At 38.8% G+C, this 18,455-nt stretch overlaps 2 protein-coding genes across 4 annotated transcripts in view; one reads left to right on the plus strand and one right to left on the minus strand.

Moving 5' to 3' along the window:
- LOC132790280 (exostosin-1) overlaps positions 1-18,455 on the plus strand; it is a 95,095-nt gene that overhangs the window by 59,423 nt on the left and 17,217 nt on the right. Inside the window, exon 5 of the mRNA XM_060798766.1 lies at positions 742-861. Within this exon, the coding sequence (XP_060654749.1) occupies positions 742-861 (120 nt within the window). The remainder of the gene's footprint in view (positions 1-741; positions 862-18,455) is intronic.
- LOC132790675 (lamin-C) lies at positions 11,200-16,263 on the minus strand. 3 transcript variants are annotated; one of them, XM_060799307.1, is made up of 5 exons: positions 16,126-16,263; positions 15,330-15,767; positions 12,632-13,226; positions 11,765-12,570; positions 11,200-11,696 (listed from the first exon to the last, which is right to left on the minus strand). In XM_060799307.1, the coding sequence occupies exons 2-5, from the start codon at positions 15,734-15,736 to the stop codon at positions 11,576-11,578; spliced, it is 1,929 nt and encodes a 642-aa protein (XP_060655290.1). In that variant the 5' UTR covers positions 15,737-15,767; positions 16,126-16,263; the 3' UTR covers positions 11,200-11,575. The 3 variants fall into 3 exon arrangements, with proteins under 3 accessions (XP_060655290.1, XP_060655289.1, XP_060655286.1); XM_060799306.1 differs by lacking the exon at positions 16,126-16,263 and having other exon boundaries at positions 15,330-15,913; XM_060799303.1 differs by lacking the exon at positions 16,126-16,263 and having other exon boundaries at positions 11,203-11,696; positions 11,848-12,570.

Here is an 18,455-nt window from a genome sequence, read left to right on the forward strand (position 1 = left end):
ATAAAAGGGTATTTCAATTTTATGTCAGTAGGAAATGAATGTAGCAGACAGAGGAAGGAATCTTACTCCACATTAAGTCTGCTCTATCAGTGTCAACAGTCGAGACGATTTGCGCATGTCCGTGAGTCCGTATGAGCAGCTAGATCTCAGAGACTATCAAGAGTAATTTCAAGATGGGTCTCGTATTTTCGATCACACAATAATAGCTACATGGACTAGAAACTTGGTTGCGATTAAGTTAAAAATAAATATAAGTTCACGAAATAATTTTATAAAGCATAAAAAAATGGATGTCGAATAGTAATTACCTTGGGTGACAATCTGGTATATTTTACACTCTTTAGTATATTTTTAGATTGTAGTAGTATACTGGTATACCAAAAAATTCAGTTTTAGTATATTTCAGTATATTTATGGTATACGAATTTGGTATATTTAAACGATAATATAATAATGTAGTATATTGGTATACTAAATATTCCGTTTTGGTATAGTTCAGTATAATTTCGGTATATGAATTTAGTATATTTAAACGTTAATATAATAATGTGGTATATTGGTATACCAAATATACCGTTTTGGTATATTTTAGTATATTTTCGGTATACGAATTTAGTATTTTTAAACGATAATATAATAATAGTTAACAAAAATTTGTACTGCGTATCTCACTGTCGGGCACACTCGACTGTAGCTTCTTTACTTTACTTGTTGTACATATTTTTTATACTATTATTACAGGTGCCTGACATTGTGCGCTCCATTTCGGCGGAACGCATCTTTGCTCTGCGCCAGCAGACTCAAGTGCTCTGGGAGCGCTATTTTGGCTCCATTGAGAAAATCGTCTTCACAACATTCGAGGTGAGTTTTACGACACGTTGCATTTATGTCCTAAAGGCGCTTTTACACTTCCCCCTTACAACAACAAGTCAAGCCAGATACAGATGGTATATTTGTGCTCTTCTCAACGCGACAAGAAGCAGCAAAAGTTCTGTTCTGCTTCGTCACAAGGGAAACAAAATAAAACAAAAACTATAATAAAAAAACCTGAACAATCAACATGCACATGTTTCGTGTTGCATAATACTTAATACTTAAGTTCAAGTTCAAGGCGACATTCAGCCAGCAAAAGGGTAAATTTCTGTGGCAACAGATGCACATTCCCTTGGGATTTCTTGAACTATTGTAATTTGATGTTGGTTTTATTAAGTTATGGAATTTTTTCGATATACTCGAGCTTGTGGATCGAACACTATAAATCGATTATAAAGAAAGATTTGCTTTCCAAAAAAATTACCGACTTGCCATTAACGTTAAGTGTTTGGCCCCTAAGCAACAAACTAATGTAACTTATGTTGTCGTAGAAGATACAATATTAGACTAAAGTGATTAAAGATGCAATCATTTGATGAACGTCTTCAGCCAACAATTGATTCCAACCATTTTCCTTTTTTCCTTCCAATTTATGCATTTCACATGATTTGAATACAATTTCATTTAACACATATTTTGTTTATTTGTGCTGGATATTCAATGTTCAGCTTGAATTTTAATCGTCTTAAACCTTGTGCTGCATTTAAATAATTGAGATTTTAAATGGAACAAATAAGAAAACTTCAGTCGAGTGTGCTCGACTTTGATATACCCGATGCACATATTGATTAAAAGCAAAACAAATCGATATTATTTTAAAAAAATGGCAAATAAGTATACCATACTTACTTTAAATATACCCAAGGATATATTTGGTATACCACTAACCATATAATACATTGAAACTTCAAGTCTTGAAGACAAAACGTTTCATTTGCAATAGCATTATTGTAACACCTGGCCCTCGCTTAACACGGGGGTTACGTTCCTAGAAATCTTCGTGTTAAGCGAAACATGGATTCAGTACAAAAAAGGAATTACGTTCGCTAAATTCAAAATTGGCAGCAAACAAATTTTTGTATTGTTCAAATTTGAGATGTTTTTATTAATGTTTCATACATTTGTTGAAAATTAACCAAAAGTGATTATGCATATGCCTTTAATAAATGCATAAGCTTCATATTTTTATACCCGCTACCCATAGGGTAGAAGGGTATTATAACTTTGTGCCGGCAAGAAATGTATGTAACATGTAGAAGGAGGCATCTCCGACCCTATTAAGTATATATATTCTTGATCAGCGTCAACAGTCGAGACGATCTAGCCATGTCCGTCTGTCCGTCTGTGTGTCTGTCCGTCTGTCCGTATGAAACACTGGATCTCAGAGACTATAAGAGATAGAGCTGTAATTTTTTTTCGACAGCATTTGTTATGTTTGCACGCAGATCAAGTTTGTTTCAAATTTTTGCCACGCCCCCTTCCGCCCCCGCAAATCAAAAAATCGAATAACAAGCGTAATTTTAAAGCTAGAGTTACGAATTTTGGTATATACAATAACAACTATAGTAGTTATGATTCCCAAAATTTGGTTGCGATCAGATAAAAATTGTCGAAGTATCTCACAGTCGAGCACACTCGACTGTAACTTTCTTGCTTGTTTTTTAGTATTTTTGTAGTATATTCGGTATATTTTGAGAAAAATACCGCAAAATATATTTCTTTTATTCAAAACGGGTATCTCACAAATTCACAAATTACCCATGGAATTACCCATGACGGAATTTGTTCCGTGCGAGACTCTTTACATTGAAAATAACATAAACTGAAAAAATTTTGAAAATAAGAAAAGTTTATTTTTATAGTTCTAGATAAGTACTTTAATTAGAGGTAAGAATGGTTTTTGAATTTTCTTTCTGTTTTGTTTTTTGTTGCGATAATTGCAAAAATTAAATTTAAATTTCGCCATGGAATTACTCATATATATTTGATCACAACCAAATTTTACTGTAGTTTTCAAAATTACGCTTGTTATTCCAAAAAAAATGAAACAAACTTGATAATAGATGTGCCTACCTATTATATTCTCTGGAGATCTAGGTTAAATACAGAAGGGCTATATCGTCTCGGCTGTTTACGCTTGTCATATATTATATAGTATATACTCTATAATTTGCGAGACGCCTCCTTCTGTTACACACATTTATAATACCCTTCTACCCCATGGGTAGTGGGTATAATATTATAATAATGCTTATTCAGCAATTTTTCCTTTTTCAAAAATTTAAACATACAAATTATTGGGCTTCCTATAGTAAGGTCATTGTATTATTGCAATATTATTTTTCAAAAATAAGCATATAATGTTATTGTGATTACTAAATGCAGATATTTTTCTTATTTGAATATTATTTTGCTTCTTGGATTCCTCAGTGAAAGCAGCTCATCTATAAATAATGTCAATTGACATTTATGGCTAGTCATTGACAGTTGTGTCAGTTGCCGCTGACAACTCATCAATGAGAAGCTGTCACCTATCGAAGTTGACAGCGAACATAATTTGAAATTTAACCTTGCCATGCGAAAAGTGAACAGCAAAATGGAAAACGGAAAACGGAAAATATTGAACATGGAACATGGAATATGAATAAAAGCATATTAATGTTGTTATTCGCTGCAGCTGTTGTAATACACATTTATTATATTGAGTCTGCAAGCTATAGTAGTAGTTCAGTATATATGTATACTAGTTAGTATATAAAATATACTATTTGTGGTGTCAAGTGGCAACTGTGTTTATATCGTCGCCTTTAGTTATTCACTTTGATTGCCTTTGGGGGAAGCGTCGCAAGTTTATCGCATAGTGTTTGGCAAAGCAAAGCAAATGTATCCGTAAGCTACTTTCTAGTTTCTAAGCAGCATCAGCAACAAACACAACTTGTGTTTGGCCATTGAATTTGAATGTGGCACGTTAGGCAACGCGACAGTTACGCCCAAAAGGAAAAAAAGATACACGCGCTTTGAGGACTTTAGCCGCAGGCAACATGGCAACCAAACACACAATGATGATGATGAGCAAAGAGGATAGAGAGTATGAAGTCGTATAAATAATACACACACACATACATGTTGTTTGTATACAATGAAATGGCAAACGCGACAAGCGACACACGACGAGACGTTGATGATGACGTCGCCGCCGTGTAGCAAAGCAAACCAAACTGAACAGAAACAGAAACGAGGCGAAATTCAAGCAAACCAAACCACCGACACTGGAGACCACTTTTCAACACTCAAATTGACACACGCACAGTGAGAGAGAGAGAGAGAGAGAGATGGGATGGAATGGGATGGGAGCATTCAATTTTGTGTAATCATCAAGCGAGGAACAGAACTGAAGCTGAAACTGAAGCTGTAGCTGTAGATGGAAGACTGCAGGTCGCGAATGTGGCGAATGAGAATCTTTTTGCGCTGACAGATACATTAACAGTCGACGACATGGCTGGATGTGGTTGCTCTGGTTGCTGCCAGTCGATGTTGCTGCTGCTGCTGCACATAACCACACACAAGTTGAGTTCAGTAGCTGTGAGAGATTGAATGCTGCGAGTGTGCGTTTTGTGAAGCTTATGTGGTTTTTTGGGTGTCACACAACTTTGCTACTTCTTTCGCTTCTTCTTCTTCTTCATTGCCTTTTCTTTTTTCCTGGCTAGCAATAATCAATTTACAGTTACGTCTACGTCTATGTGTGTGTGTGTGTGTTAACCAAATGAAAAGCAAATATTTGGCATGCAACGTGACCAGCTTGAAGTTAGGCAACCGCACAATAACAATTGGATAAGCTCCCAGAAATGGCCAACACACGCACCAGATGCGCCACAGAAATCGACAGAGGAATCAAAAGAGAGAGAGCGAGAGAGAGAGAGAGAAAGAGAAAGAGTATTATTGTTAACATGTCAACCCAACCAACAGCTGCTGCTCTTCCTCTTCATTCTAGAAACATCGTTTCTAATTGGCAGCTGGACGCACGCACTCGCAGGTGGCTCGTGCCCTGATTTATGGCAAGTGCCAAACTCATTTTCACTCCATTATTATTATTGCTTGGCCTTTTATCAACCATGCGATAATTGCCTTTCGCATTAAGAGCTTTTGCTGCCAGATTAAATGGCCTTATAACTGACTTCAAATATGCTCACAATAACTCAACAAATTCCACAATCACATTGATTCATAACAAACACAATAAACAATTGTCTTGTCTTCGTCTTGTGACACTAAACATTCTGATTTTGATCAAGTGCAGTAAACAAACTGCGAATCAGCTTGTAAATCATTTTATTTTGCTTTCATATATAATATTAATTAATAAAGCTCTTAAAATGTCTTGCTCTTATTTCTTAACTACTCTAAACACACATTTTATGGTCAACAAGCCATTTATAATCAAATATCATACAATTTTGTTTCCTTTTTCTTCAAATAGTTTCAATAAGTTTCGCTATTGATATACTTGTGAAGGCAACATATTGGGACTGTTGCTAGAATTCTTTGAATTCCTTCAAATTAGCTTCACATCCATTAAAGTAGTCCTTTCAATGACTTCTAGATTTTAAAAGTTTTGAATCTGTTTACAATTCAATTCATTTTTGCTTTAGTTTCTATATATTCAATCTTTTCAACATTCTGTCTTCCGATTAGTCTTTTAAGTTTAGTGCAACGCTTGAAAGCAAATCTTTGCAGATTTTAATATATTTATTGACTAAAGCAATATCACGGAAACAACATTTTAATGAAAAGATCCATTTTTTGTCTCAATCGAGATGTGTTCATTGTGAGGGACAAATGGTCACTCATTATGATTTACACAGATCACATCTATATTCCAACAAGTTTAGTGAAGTGTCGTACTTTCAATTGAAGATTTATCCTACTTCAATTCGATGATTTTGTTCATCTTTAGCTCGGTATTTCTCGACTTCAATGCTTTATAAACTCTCTTTGAAAATAATTAACTATTCATGAGCTCTTGTTTTCAACAGACACAATTCGCATTTGCGATATTTTCAACATTTAAACTCAATAAAAGCAAAAAAAACGAACTTTGAGCTGTTTACATAAGGATGTTTAATAGCTAATGTATATTAAGACCTCTAATTTTGCATGTTTATCAAGCAGCTTAACCTAATTATAAATAAAACGTCAGCTTAACCTAATTATAAATTAAACATTAAACAAAATGACTATAACCAAACATAGAAAGACATCCGCATTATGAACATATCTACAAACATGTATGACTCCTAAAAATTCTCTTACTTTTTTACTTAAAAAACTTCAACATCTATTAACTTCATTGACAGTTTGTGGCATTTTTTTAATGCTACTCGTATTTATTGCATATTCATATATATTGCAGTTCTTATTTAATGAATGCAAAAAACACTTAATTGTCAAAAAGAAATTTATAAAAAAAAAAAAATAATTTTATACGTTTTTCTTTATATAATTTAAAAAAATATTTATATTTTTGATTCCTTCTGACAAAGTTCTTTTTCTACCTGGCTCTTTAAAAATCTCTTTTTTACTTAAAAGACTTTAATGACTACTCGTATTAACTTTTTTACTTAAAACACTTTGATGACTATTCGTATTAACTTCATTCATAATTTGTGGTCATTTTCCCTTTCTTTTTTTTGGATTTTAATGTTTTGCTGTTACTTTTTAATTAATGTAAAATACACTTAATGGTCATTCAGAAATGTAGTCAGTTTTTCTTCAAATGGTTTCAGCAAATATTTATTTTGTTCCTTTCTCTATAATAAATATATTCTCTAACGCACTTAAAAATATTCTTACTTTACGTAAAGACTTCATTGACAATTTGTGGCCTTGCAACCTTTCAGTCGACATTGGCTTGACACGATTTTCACATTTTTTCGTTTCCTTATTGAATGGATATTTGCAGGAATTTGAATAAAAATTGATGGAAATAGCATTTATGACTCTCAGCGGACGCATTCCAAAAAGATGGAATTCGATGCATTTGCAATGCTTTTAGCGAGCATTTTTCTTGGCCAAAAGTTCACTGGGCATTATGTCAAATGCAATTGCAGCGGAGGCAGCAGCACCTACAGCTAATGCACGCAACACTTTCTGTTTGCCACCATGCCACACACAAGCATGTGCAGCATGTTGCAACATGCAGCTCGCTCCCTCTTGCTGCTGCATGCACCTTTGATTTATGCGTCGCGATTAAAAAATGAATTGTGGCATTTTCGACAGGGAAAATGGTCACGCCCCGCCCATCATTTTGTTGTTGCTCAACGACGGGGGTGTTTGCATATGTGTGTGTGTGTGTTTGTGTGTGTGTGTGGCACGTGCGGCACGTAATGCTCAACCCTTTTTTGCATATGCCAGAAATGCAGTCTGTGTCAGCTTTTGGTCAGCATCGCTCCATGGCTCTTGTGGCTTTAATATGAAAAAAGTTTTGCGCATATTTGTTGAAAAATAGTTGACGTGTGCTGCCTGATCCTTTGGCTGCTGCATGCCTCATGATGCCGCTTGTCTGCTGACTGCTGATGCCTGCGGCTTGGCAGACTGCCCAGCGTGTCCTTTGGGCTAGAGTCACGTCACAAACTCAATTTATGCATAGACAGACGGAGTCGACAGAGAATGCTGGAGCTAAAATTATAGTCATATGCCTGGCAATTTGTTTTATTAATAAAACGCATATCAAAAGTGCAAAATCCACTCGGCAACTTCGACATTCAACATTCGCCGCCACGCCCCACATGTCCTTTTCGAGGCGCATTCTGTCTCCCTCTCGTTTTTTGACAGGCAAATCACGTCGACAGGCAGACGACGTTGCCTCCTCCTCCACACGCCTCCAACGCCGCCCGCCTAATAACCTTTTAGTCTAATAGCTTAACCCAAACAGAGAGACACACACACACACGCACACACACACACACACAGACGCGAGCATTGCGCTGCCTGGGGGGATTAGAGCTGAGTGTGACCGGCTTTGGATTTCACACAAAATCCTTTACGCTTAAGACTCGTTCATGCAGCAAATTGATTTAGGCATAAACAAGCTGGAGACCCAAATTATGCGAGTGGCAAATAATTTTTGCTGCCTCAATGTGTTTTTATTTTTGTATTTCCCATCAGCTCTCAACTCTTTCCATTTTTGTTGTGCTGTGCTGAGTTGTGTTGTGGGCGTTGAACCGCAGCTGGCAGCCAGCAGGGAATCAACCCTTTCCCCCCTTCTCGCCTTGCTGCTCCATCTCGCTCGCACTTCAATTAAGTCAACAAACTAACAACAACATGTGAAGGAAGAACAGCAGCTGATGCTCTGTTGCTGTTGCTGTTACTGTTGCTCTTGTTGGTTATGCAAACATCAACAACATTCAACAACAAGCGGCTGGAACGGAAAAGGTGGTCAGAAAGGGTCACGGAAGCAAGCCAAAGGACTTGGGTGTCTGGACGAAAAAAACAAATTAAGCAGTTATTTGGGGTTTTACTCGCTACCCTCACACACACACACACACATAGAACCCTTCGACAGTTATCCCTGCCATTTAGTATTTGGCCGCCTTCATTAAAGACCCAAGCGATAAAGACGAACGAGTTAACGGCTGTTAGCAGAAGACAACCATAATTAAGTTATTTTCCAAGTTTTCACTTGCCTTCGCTGCTCTTATGGGAATTATGCCGAAGCTTTTAGTATAGTTTAGTCACCAAAAAAGTTTCTTATTGGTTATTGATTACTTTAATTAATAATTAAGCATGCTTTCAACTTCTACTCTCCAAGCACATTCAACAGACAAATTTGTCAAGTACATGCATTAATTGTCTGTTGGATTTTATTTTATTTTGAAATCTCGTGCCAAGCAGCTTTCCATCTATGTAGTTTTGCTGTGGCTGATCCAAGGATTTGCATAATTTTATTATACTTCTTCTGTGCTGAACTTTTAGCCGAAACCCAAAAGTCGAATACACAATAAGCCCACACACACACACACATACACGCACACACAGTCACACACTTTCGGTTGTTGCTACCACAAAGAGGTCATTCAAAGTCCACTTACCAACTTAGTTGGCCAGCCGACGACTGTCGACTGCCCCTGCCAAAATCTTGGTTTAAGCCTAAAAGTCGCTATTGAATGGGTGTATGTGTGTGGGCGTGTGCGTGTGTGCATAGCTGTTGTAGTGACCGATAAGCGTGTGGTGTGCACTTAAGTTGCACAGTCACCAGGGCAGCCCGACGGACGCAGCCAAATGTTAAAGTTCGAAAATGGCCAGAAAACCACAATAAGCTCAAGATTTCCCAACGCCCACAACAAGCTCTCTCCCTCTCTCACTCTTTCTTTCTCTCTGTGTCTGTCTCTTTCCACTTCAGACAACTCGAGATATGAACTCTTGACTGGAACTGGAACTATCGTTGCTGTTGCTGTTGTTGGTATTTTGTTTATGGCCAACGCCCAGTGCACTTTTACCCAGCAGTCCAGCTGCGGGTTAAGTTAGTTTGCGCAAAAAATATGTTGCATACTTCTAGGCAGCTGTCGAAAAAGTATTCCAGAGAGAGAGAGAAAGAACTCTTGTCACATACTCAACGTTTGTGTGTCGCTGAGATTTGCATTTCAAAGCATTTGTGAACGCTGTCAAGACCAATTACGACAACATACACATGCTCAGATATAAGTATATATGTATGTATGTGTGTGTATAGTTGTATACAATATATATGTGTACTTGTGCACCTGCATAGTGGCAACAACTTATTACTTTGCCTAATCCTATTATGCGCATGCAAACGTGCGACAAGCAAGAACTTTTCCTGCAACTACTTTGAAGTTGAACGCCTCAGTGGCTGCCTTTATCTTGCCACCTCACTCATCCACCCCCCCTTCCTTCCTCCTTCCTCCCTCAGTCTGTTTGTCCAGCTGTCTGTCCATTCATTCCATTGAATCGTGCGTTCACTCAAGCGCTGCTAAGTTGTCTTAGTAGCTGACGTTGCCGCCATCTCCATCTCCATCGCCATCGCCAACGCTTTTGCCGCCGTTGCCAATGTTGCACTGCAACAAAAATTGAACAACACGATTCTTTTATTTACTATGAATCGCATCACAAATTTGCAATCATTTCGTTTTGAAAATCAGCATCGAACAAATTTGTGTTTTACGCTCATAAAATTCTAAAAAAAAATGTTGACATTGATTTATGAGACATTCGTGCTCTTTAAGTATTTCAATCTATATCTTGCAAAATTCGAAAATATTCAAAAATTATTTGTTTTTTTTTTTTTAATTTAAATAAAATTTCGGTATTCTTATGCTCTTTCTAAATTTAAACTTTTAAAACTAAATGGAAATTAATTATATTTATTTATGCTTGCTTATTTGCTGTTTAAGTTTTAAATTTAATTTTGAGGTACAGTTGTCGAATTTGCTGTGAAAAAATATTTAAATTTTCACAGGCAGCAACAAGAGTAAAATACGTCATTTATATTTTAAACCTGTTGCTGTTTATAACAAAAAAAAAAAGATTATAATAATTAAGAGAAATACTCTTGAAATTTCGACAATGTTTATCGCATTTTATTATATATTTTTCTAAAATGAGTTTTTTGTGTTGAAATTAAATTTAAAGACAGAGGAACTTATCAACAAAATCGAAGAGCCAAAAAATAGTTTGTGGCGTACAAAATTTACTGTTTGCAATCAGCATAAATTTAGTTAGTTTAGTATAATCTCGGCATGCGATAATCGCCTTAATTTATTTTGTTTTCAATATTGATATTTCATTAAATACCGAAGCAAAAAGACAACGCAGCAGTTTATCAACTGCAAATCCCGGACTCCTCTTAAGTTTCTTGACCCAAATCCTTGGCCAATTTTCGCACTGTGCAAGCGCACACACACACACACACAGACAGAATATCCATCTATCGTTATCCTTGGGCGCAAGTTCTATTTGGCTGCTTGTTGTAGTTAATTTCACCTGCTTACTGTCCATTTTGCTTTGAAGCGGGACGAAGACGGAGACGAAGACGAAGACGGGGACGTAGACGAGGACAAATTCCGCGACAGCAGTTGAGGAGCTGAGGCAAGTTTCTTGGCAAAATCTTGGCAAACGCGAGTTAAGCTGATTTTCCTTGGGTGCCGGCAAAGTTTTCTCCTGGCAAACTTGCAAACTGCTTGGCAAAATGCTACCTGAGCCATTAATTGAATTCTGGACATGTTCGCAAAAGGCAGAAGCATTTCTTCCCTCTCTCTCTTTCTTCTCCTTCTCATTCTCCTTAGATTATGCGATTTTCGATATTAGTTTTGAGTTGTAAGATTTTGTGTTTGTTTTTTTTATTTTATCAAATGCATTTCTACCATTTAAAATTACAACAAAATTAAAACTGCTGCAAACATATCTTAAGCATATTGAAAAGAGTCTTGTAAAATCGGACAATATTGTGTTGTACATTACAAATTGCATTGATGATGCATATAAAAGCAGATTCCAAAGTGTATCATGTCTTCACTTCTTCTCCTCTTCCTCCTCCTCCTTTGCTGCTGCCTTCGAGCTGCTAATCCTATTCTTTCCTATGAATTGTTGACTATGAGAGTATGTGTGTGTGTGTCCATGTGGATGTGGCTGTGTGTAGCTGTTTGCTTGAAGTGCCTCCTCTAGAAGAGCAGCGAGAAGAGACTCCTTACGCCAGTGGAGCCAGCTCCGGAACCGAGGCCAAACCCGGTGCTGGGCGTTCCGCTGCTGCGATGGCGCGATGCATGGCTGGAAACGTTTGCACGGACACGGTCGTAGCTGGCAACATCCTATAAAGTAGATAATAAATAGATTAATCAGGGCGATGGCAACGAAATGCTTTCAATTGATTCCGTACTGGTCGAGCACAAACTCGAGATGTCTGCAGTGGCGGCAAATGTCACACGTGCCGCATGTGTTGTACATCGACAGGATTCTCACCTCTTTGTCGGCGTTGGCCAGGATCGAGCGCATTGAGTTGGCCACCGGCCACTTCTTCTTCATCACCAGATTGTTTGGTGGATCGTGCGCACTGCCAGCGTCCACCGACCAAATCGTCACCGTTGCGCCCCCGGAGATCTTTGAGCCGCGCGAGAACTTGAAGGCAAGCTCCTCATCGCCGGCGATGCGGGTCAATTGCCAACCCGTCAAGTGGATCTCTTCGGTGCCCTTGTTGTGCAGCTTGATGAAACGACCCGCTGTATCGGCCTCAATGATCTCCAGATCACCCTTGGCTGCCGCATTCACCGAGTACTCGGACAGTGTGCGATCCTCGCTCTCATCGATCACCGTGCGACGACGCTTCACAGCACCCGAACCCGAAATGCCAGGAGTAGCCGAGCGACGTCCACTGGGCGTAACACGACCCGACCGGGACCCAGCGCTGGCTGTCAAGTGCTCCGATCCGCTGGCAATGCCCGAATCGGTGGTGGGACGTCCCGGTGAGGTGATGTTCAAGCGACGCTCCTCGCCGTCGAGCAGCTTGTCGTAGGCGGCCAACTCCAAGTCCAGCGAGACCTTGATGTCCATCAGATCCTGGTATTCCTGCAGCTGCTGGGCCATCTCATCGCGCAAACGCTGCAGATCAGCCTCCAACGAGGCAATGTACTGATTGTGACGTTGACGCTCCGTGTCCAAGAGATTCTCCAACTCGCGAATGCGTGCCTAAAAGGTGAAGCAGAGGATTAGTAAACGTAGACGAGAGGCACTCTCCTCTGCTACTCACATTTAGCGCATTGTTGGTATTCTCCAGATCATGCAGCTTGCCGTGCAGTTCATCGACCTTAACGCGCATGAGACGCATCTCCTCGGAGGCATGGAGCGCACCTTGCGAGGCACGACTGGCGGCCGCCTTGAGGTTCTGTATCTCGTTGTCGTACAGCAGCTCGATCTCTTCGCGATTGCGCGCCATTTGTGCCTCATACTGATCGCGCAGCTCTTGCAGCGATTGCTGCAGCTTAGCCTCATACTGACGCGTCAGGCGGCCATCGATCTCGCTGATCTCGATCTGGCGACGCGAACGCGTCTCGGTCAGCTCCTGTGAGTGCACTTGCTCCTTGAACGCCAGCTCCTCGCGCAGACTCTGGTTCTGATTCTCCAGATCGACACGGGCCAATGTCTCGGCCTCGAGTTGTTTGCGCAGATCGTCGAGCTGACGACGCAAGCGATCATTTTCGGCTGACAATTCCCTGAGCTGATCCTCGGCCTTCTTGCGATCCCCGAGTGCCGCATTGTATTTGCCATTGACTTCATTGTAGCGAGATTCATAGAGACTGGCGTTGTTCTCTGCGACGGTGGCTTCCTTCGTCTTTTTGTCGAGTCTGTGAATGGAATGTTCCGAAAGGGGGATTAGTAATTGTCCCCGTTTTTTTTGTTGTTATCAAGCAAACATGTGCTTGGGATGTGACGTCATCAACTGATTCACAAGCGATCGCTGTCGCTCTCTCTCTTTCTGTCTCTCTCTGTCTCTTCCGATCTCTTCGTCATGCTTTACGCGCCAACTCTCTCACGCTCTCAGTGAATCTTTGATTTCGTTATTGTATCTAATGTATTATTCATCTTTTGAGTTTCTCTCAGTTGCTGCCTTGGAATCGTCAAATGCCATTAGCATAAAGTAGCTATGCTATTTTCTGCCCAACATACAAAACTATCTAAGCAATATTTCCCTTCTTATCTCGATCTCCCTCTCTCTCTCTCTCTTGCTCTCCTTTTCACACATAGCTAATTTATGGGCAGAGCTACTTCAAACGTTTTATTTTCAATTGAGCTAAAAACAAACATGTTTATTTCACTAACAAAAATTCCACCAGCTACATATATCCACCAAATAGAATGTCGTCGTCAACTCTCGTGGTCTGCACGTTTATAGAATGCTTTTGTTATTGCTAAATTTATCAACCAATAAGTTGCTATAAACATGCATTCCAATTGATTATTTGGCATTATTATACGATTGATAAATCCTATGACATTCTAATGATTGAATGATTCAAATTACACAACTCATTAATATAAAATTCAAGTATTTCGCACACTCTTTTAATGTCTTCCTGTAAGTGTTGTAATAGACTTTAGATACAAATGAAGTGATTAATTTCTGTAATGTTCCCTTACAAAGGTGCGACTATAATTTTTGCAGCTAATAAATTGTGTAGTACAGAAATAGCAACAAACTTTCCAAGGTTATTCTCCGTTCTTTGGCGTGCGTGTGAGTCGACAAATTCCCCCCACATTCTCCACCCAGACATTCATGACAGCGGCACATAAATAAAAAAAAATTCTATGAAGCGACCTAATTTCGTAAAGATTTTCCTTTTTGTTTGTTTTGTTGTGAAGGCAGCAAAGTGGGTTAATTATCAAAAGAACTTTTTTCTTTTTGTGCAACTAGCCCAATAATTTGTCAAAAGAAGAATTTTTCCAAATGTGTGTATGCATAATTGAAGAAACTTTTTTATATGCTTCTAAATAGTCCGATAATTTTATTGCTGTAAATTTAAAGAGCGCATTTTCTTCTTTTATCGCTTCATTCTAATAATCCAAGATATATTTGCTCAACATTTAGCAGCACCAAATATCACATATCAATGTGTAATCTCTACTAAAAAATAAATATAATTGTCCGTACTTTATTTAATACCCTCTCTAACCACTATAAATACCGAAAACACAAAACAAAAAATAAATATAGCCTGATGATAACAAATACGCAACATTCCTAATTTGTTGACATCATGGGCGAGGTGGTTGGGGGCTCTGCGTTATTAGGCCCACAGAGAAAACACAAAAAAAAAATAAAACAAACCGGTATTACATTTGGAAGTCGACATTAATGGGACGGCATTACAAACAGAACCCAAAATGTTGCGCGCTATTTTTGGAGTGCATGACATCATGATATACAAGCAGATGAACATAGCTACATCAATATGTATGTATGTATGAAATGTTTTCAATCGCTTTTGTTTTCATTTGCAACCTTGAAAGGGTTTAGCCATTGCGTATACGCACTGTGGAACGGTTTATTGACATTTTGCTGTGCTTGTTAGCAGCGCAGCAGTATTTGGCAATTGAACCAAGTTATTAATGTACTCCCAGAGGTCCACATAAAGTCGCTTTGCTTGACTCGTTAGACTTGTTCGCTTTTGGAGGCTTCTCGAAGCTCAAATGTAAAAAATAAACAAAATCCAGCAAGAGAGCGATAGAGAGAGAGAGCGTGTGAGAGTGCAACTGCCATATGGCTGACTGAGTTCGGTATGACATCAGCAGCAAGCATGCTTCTCTCTCCGTCTCTCTCTTGCACTCACACACACACAGACATGACATCATTGCGAGCGGCAGCAAGCTTTGCTAGCTGATAAGTGAGCTTCGAGTTTCTGTTTCGGTTTTTGTTTTTGTTGTTGATTGGTTGGTTTTTAGTTTTTTACCTTAGCTTCAAGTCGTCGTTCTCCTCCCACAAACGCTTGATATCGATCTCCAGCTTGGCCTTCTCCTTGGCGGTCTCATCGAGCAGCTTACGTGCAGCGGCCAATTCCTTTTCATAGACCGCCTTAATGTTCGAGGTCTCCCGATTGACTGTCTCCTGTGCAATGTGCAACTCCTGGGTCAGTCGGCCATTCTCGTTCTCCAGATTGCGCATGCGATCAATATAGCAGGCGAGACGGTCGTTCAGATGCTGCAGCTCAGCCTTCTCCTGGAGGCGTGTCGTCCGCGTGGGACTGGTGGGACTTGTGGCACCAATGCGTCCACCCGATGACGTCGAGGCGCCACCGACTGGTGTCGATGTGGAAGCGCGAGAAACGCGTGTGTTAATTGTAACGCGGCGTCCGGACATTTTGTTATATGTGGATTTGATACTTTGATTACTGTGGAAAATTGAGGAACGTTTTAAGTACACAAAAAATAGTATTTGACTTTTTGTCTATAAGTCAGCGTGATATGTTTAGGTTTCAATAGTTCTCGTCTTTAGTTGTAATAGAGTCTAGACGTCTTATTCCGTTCGCTGTTGAAAAATTACTGTACGTTGTGGCCGGTTGGGCGCTCGCACGAAAGCGGCGCACGTCATCATCGACAAAATTAGTAGTCGACGTCGCAGTCGCAGTCGCGGTCGCTGCCGCTGTCGACGACGCCGCTAGCGTTGCCATTGCCATAGCCATAAACAACAAGTCTAAACAACAACAGAAACGCAGCAAGAGACACTGTGCTTTGCTCTCTCACGCTCACATGTTCAAGCTGCTTGCTTGCACGCTTTCTTTTTTTGTTGTTTCTAGATTTGTTTGTTTGTTGTTGGAGTCCGAGAGAGCCGCAAATAGAAAACACAAATTCAATGCCAGCACAAAACTAAAGCGTAAAACACGTTGGCTACATAATTTGCATTTGAAAGTTTTTTTTGAGTTTAATGTACGCACACAAAGGGTGTTATTATATGAAACAGGACCTCAAAAATAAATGTAACACTTAAATCAGATTGCTGTCAAAATGTTCTTATGAGTGATGCAAGTGCAATTATAACGTTATCGATATTATCGAGGTATTTGCAGTATTTCTGTCGATACTGGAATTGGAAGTTCATTGAACCGATAGATTGCAACTATCGAGTATGTGTGTATCGTCGATAAGCCAAAGCGAAAACTTAATTATATATCGAAATTATGAAATACGTGCGGTTAAAAGACTTATTGACCACCCCAACTATTTAAGGCAATATCAACTTGTCATAAATGAAATATTTATTGACATGCTTTTTGTTACTTACACACACGTACTCTATGTACATGTAGGTCTTTACAAGGGAACTTCAGCGACAATGGCAATAAATAAACAGCACTCGCTCTCCCACTTTGTGTTGCTCTCTCTTTTAGTAAGAGCATGTGTTGTTTTCAGCGGTCGCAAATATTTTTATAGCCGGCAAACATTTTTGCACGCCAGCCACATACTAATACACCTGTCACACACATGCACACACACACACAAACAGATAGTGCCGCTTTACTTGCTCTCTCTTGGCATTTGCAATTTGGCATGACAGTAGTTGAGAGAACGAGAGCACTCTCTGAGTGACTCTACTATTGTTGTTGCATTTAGCGACAGCTGTTAGCTTGAATGCAAAAAAGGGCTTATCAGTTATGTGCATGCATGTGACGTCATCAGCTTGAAAGCAAACAGCATGGCAGAGCAAAAGCAGCTGACCTTAAATTTAAATGTGAGGCCGCGACGCTGTCGCCGACAGCAGCAGCGACGCCGCGTCAACGTTAGAGGCGCTTTGACAGCCTTTCTCGCTCGCACATTCAATTGTGACGTCATCAAATTATTTTTAATTATAACGTCGTCGTCGTTCTCGGCGAGCTTTCTGAATATTAACATATCTGTATCTGAGCTTCCCTCTTGCCAAATTATTATGCTGCTCAAGCGTGTGTAATGCGGGTACAGTTCGACTTGGGCTAATTAAGCTTAATTAACCGGTGTTAAATAGTTATTCTTTTTGTTGGGGTTTAAAATTGTTTTTCTCGTTTTTCGTTTTGCTGTTTTGCTCTTGTTTGTTTTGCTTTGTGTTTACCATTTGCTTAAAGCTTATTATGCTCCCTCTAAATTTTTTTTGTGCTTGAATATTTTCAGTTGAAAGTGGAATTTGTCGCTTAACTTGATTAATTACAAAGAATTACATTCAGAAATTGATAAGATTTTGCGCTGCTCTCTAATCGAAAGATCACTGAAAACATTAAGAATTCTATAGCTTTCGCGTCCTCATGAAGAAGTTTATACTATAATAATTATAGTATTATATTTAAAGTTGACAACATTTACCTAAGACTTTCTCAATTATTTGAGTTCAAATTATTGTATTTCTTCGCCATAAAATTAAAAATTCAAATATCGACTTTACCTGAAGTTAAATACCATAATTATAGGCTTCAATGTCTAAACTAGTTAGAATTATTATAGTTTTCGGAGTTGAAAGAATTGGAAAATAACTTCTGGCATGTACAAACTTTTCATTTGTATCATTTAATAAATGTAAATAAAACCATTTATAAACCATTATACTGTTTAAGATACAGATACAGTTTGACCATGAAGGAAATCCTCTTTCTAATAATCTTTGCTATTATATATTTAAAAACAGAAATTATCAAAAAAAAACAAGTAAGAAAGCTACAGTCAAGTGTACTCGACTGTGAGATACCCGCTACCCATTTTAAATAAAAACAATATATTTTGCGGTATTTTTCACAAAATATACCAAATATACTACAAAAATACTGAAAATATACCAAATGGTATATGTGGTATATCGGTGTAGTACGGCACAATATACCAGATTGTCAGCCAAAGCAACTAAGACCCCTTGTAAGTACAAAAGTATTTCTTTAATAACTTCCAAAATTTTTATCTGATCGTAACCAAATTCTCAGAAATCATAACTACTATAGTTATTATTGTATATACCAAAATTCGCAACTCTAGCTTTAAAATTACGCTTATTATTCGTTTTTTTTTTTTGATTTGCGGGGGCGGAAGTGGGCGTGGCAAAAATTTGAAACAAACTTGATCTG

This window comes from Drosophila nasuta, chromosome 3 (genome assembly GCF_023558535.2).
Source record: "Drosophila nasuta strain 15112-1781.00 chromosome 3, ASM2355853v1, whole genome shotgun sequence".
In the NCBI taxonomy this organism is placed as follows: domain Eukaryota; kingdom Metazoa; phylum Arthropoda; class Insecta; order Diptera; family Drosophilidae; genus Drosophila; species Drosophila nasuta.

Bases quoted from the DNA above. Each gene is read 5' to 3' on its own strand.
- LOC132790675 (XM_060799307.1), bottom strand. From the start codon at position 15,736: ATGTCCGGACGCCGCGTTACAATTAACACACGCGTTTCTCGCGCTTCC. The intron at 12,571-12,631 runs GTGAGTAGCAGA...TTCACCTTTTAG, and splicing joins ATACCAACAATGCGCTAAAT to GCACGCATTCGCGAGTTGGA. The intron at 11,697-11,764 runs GTACGGAATCAA...TCTACTTTATAG, and splicing joins CTCGAGTTTGTGCTCGACCA to GATGTTGCCAGCTACGACCG.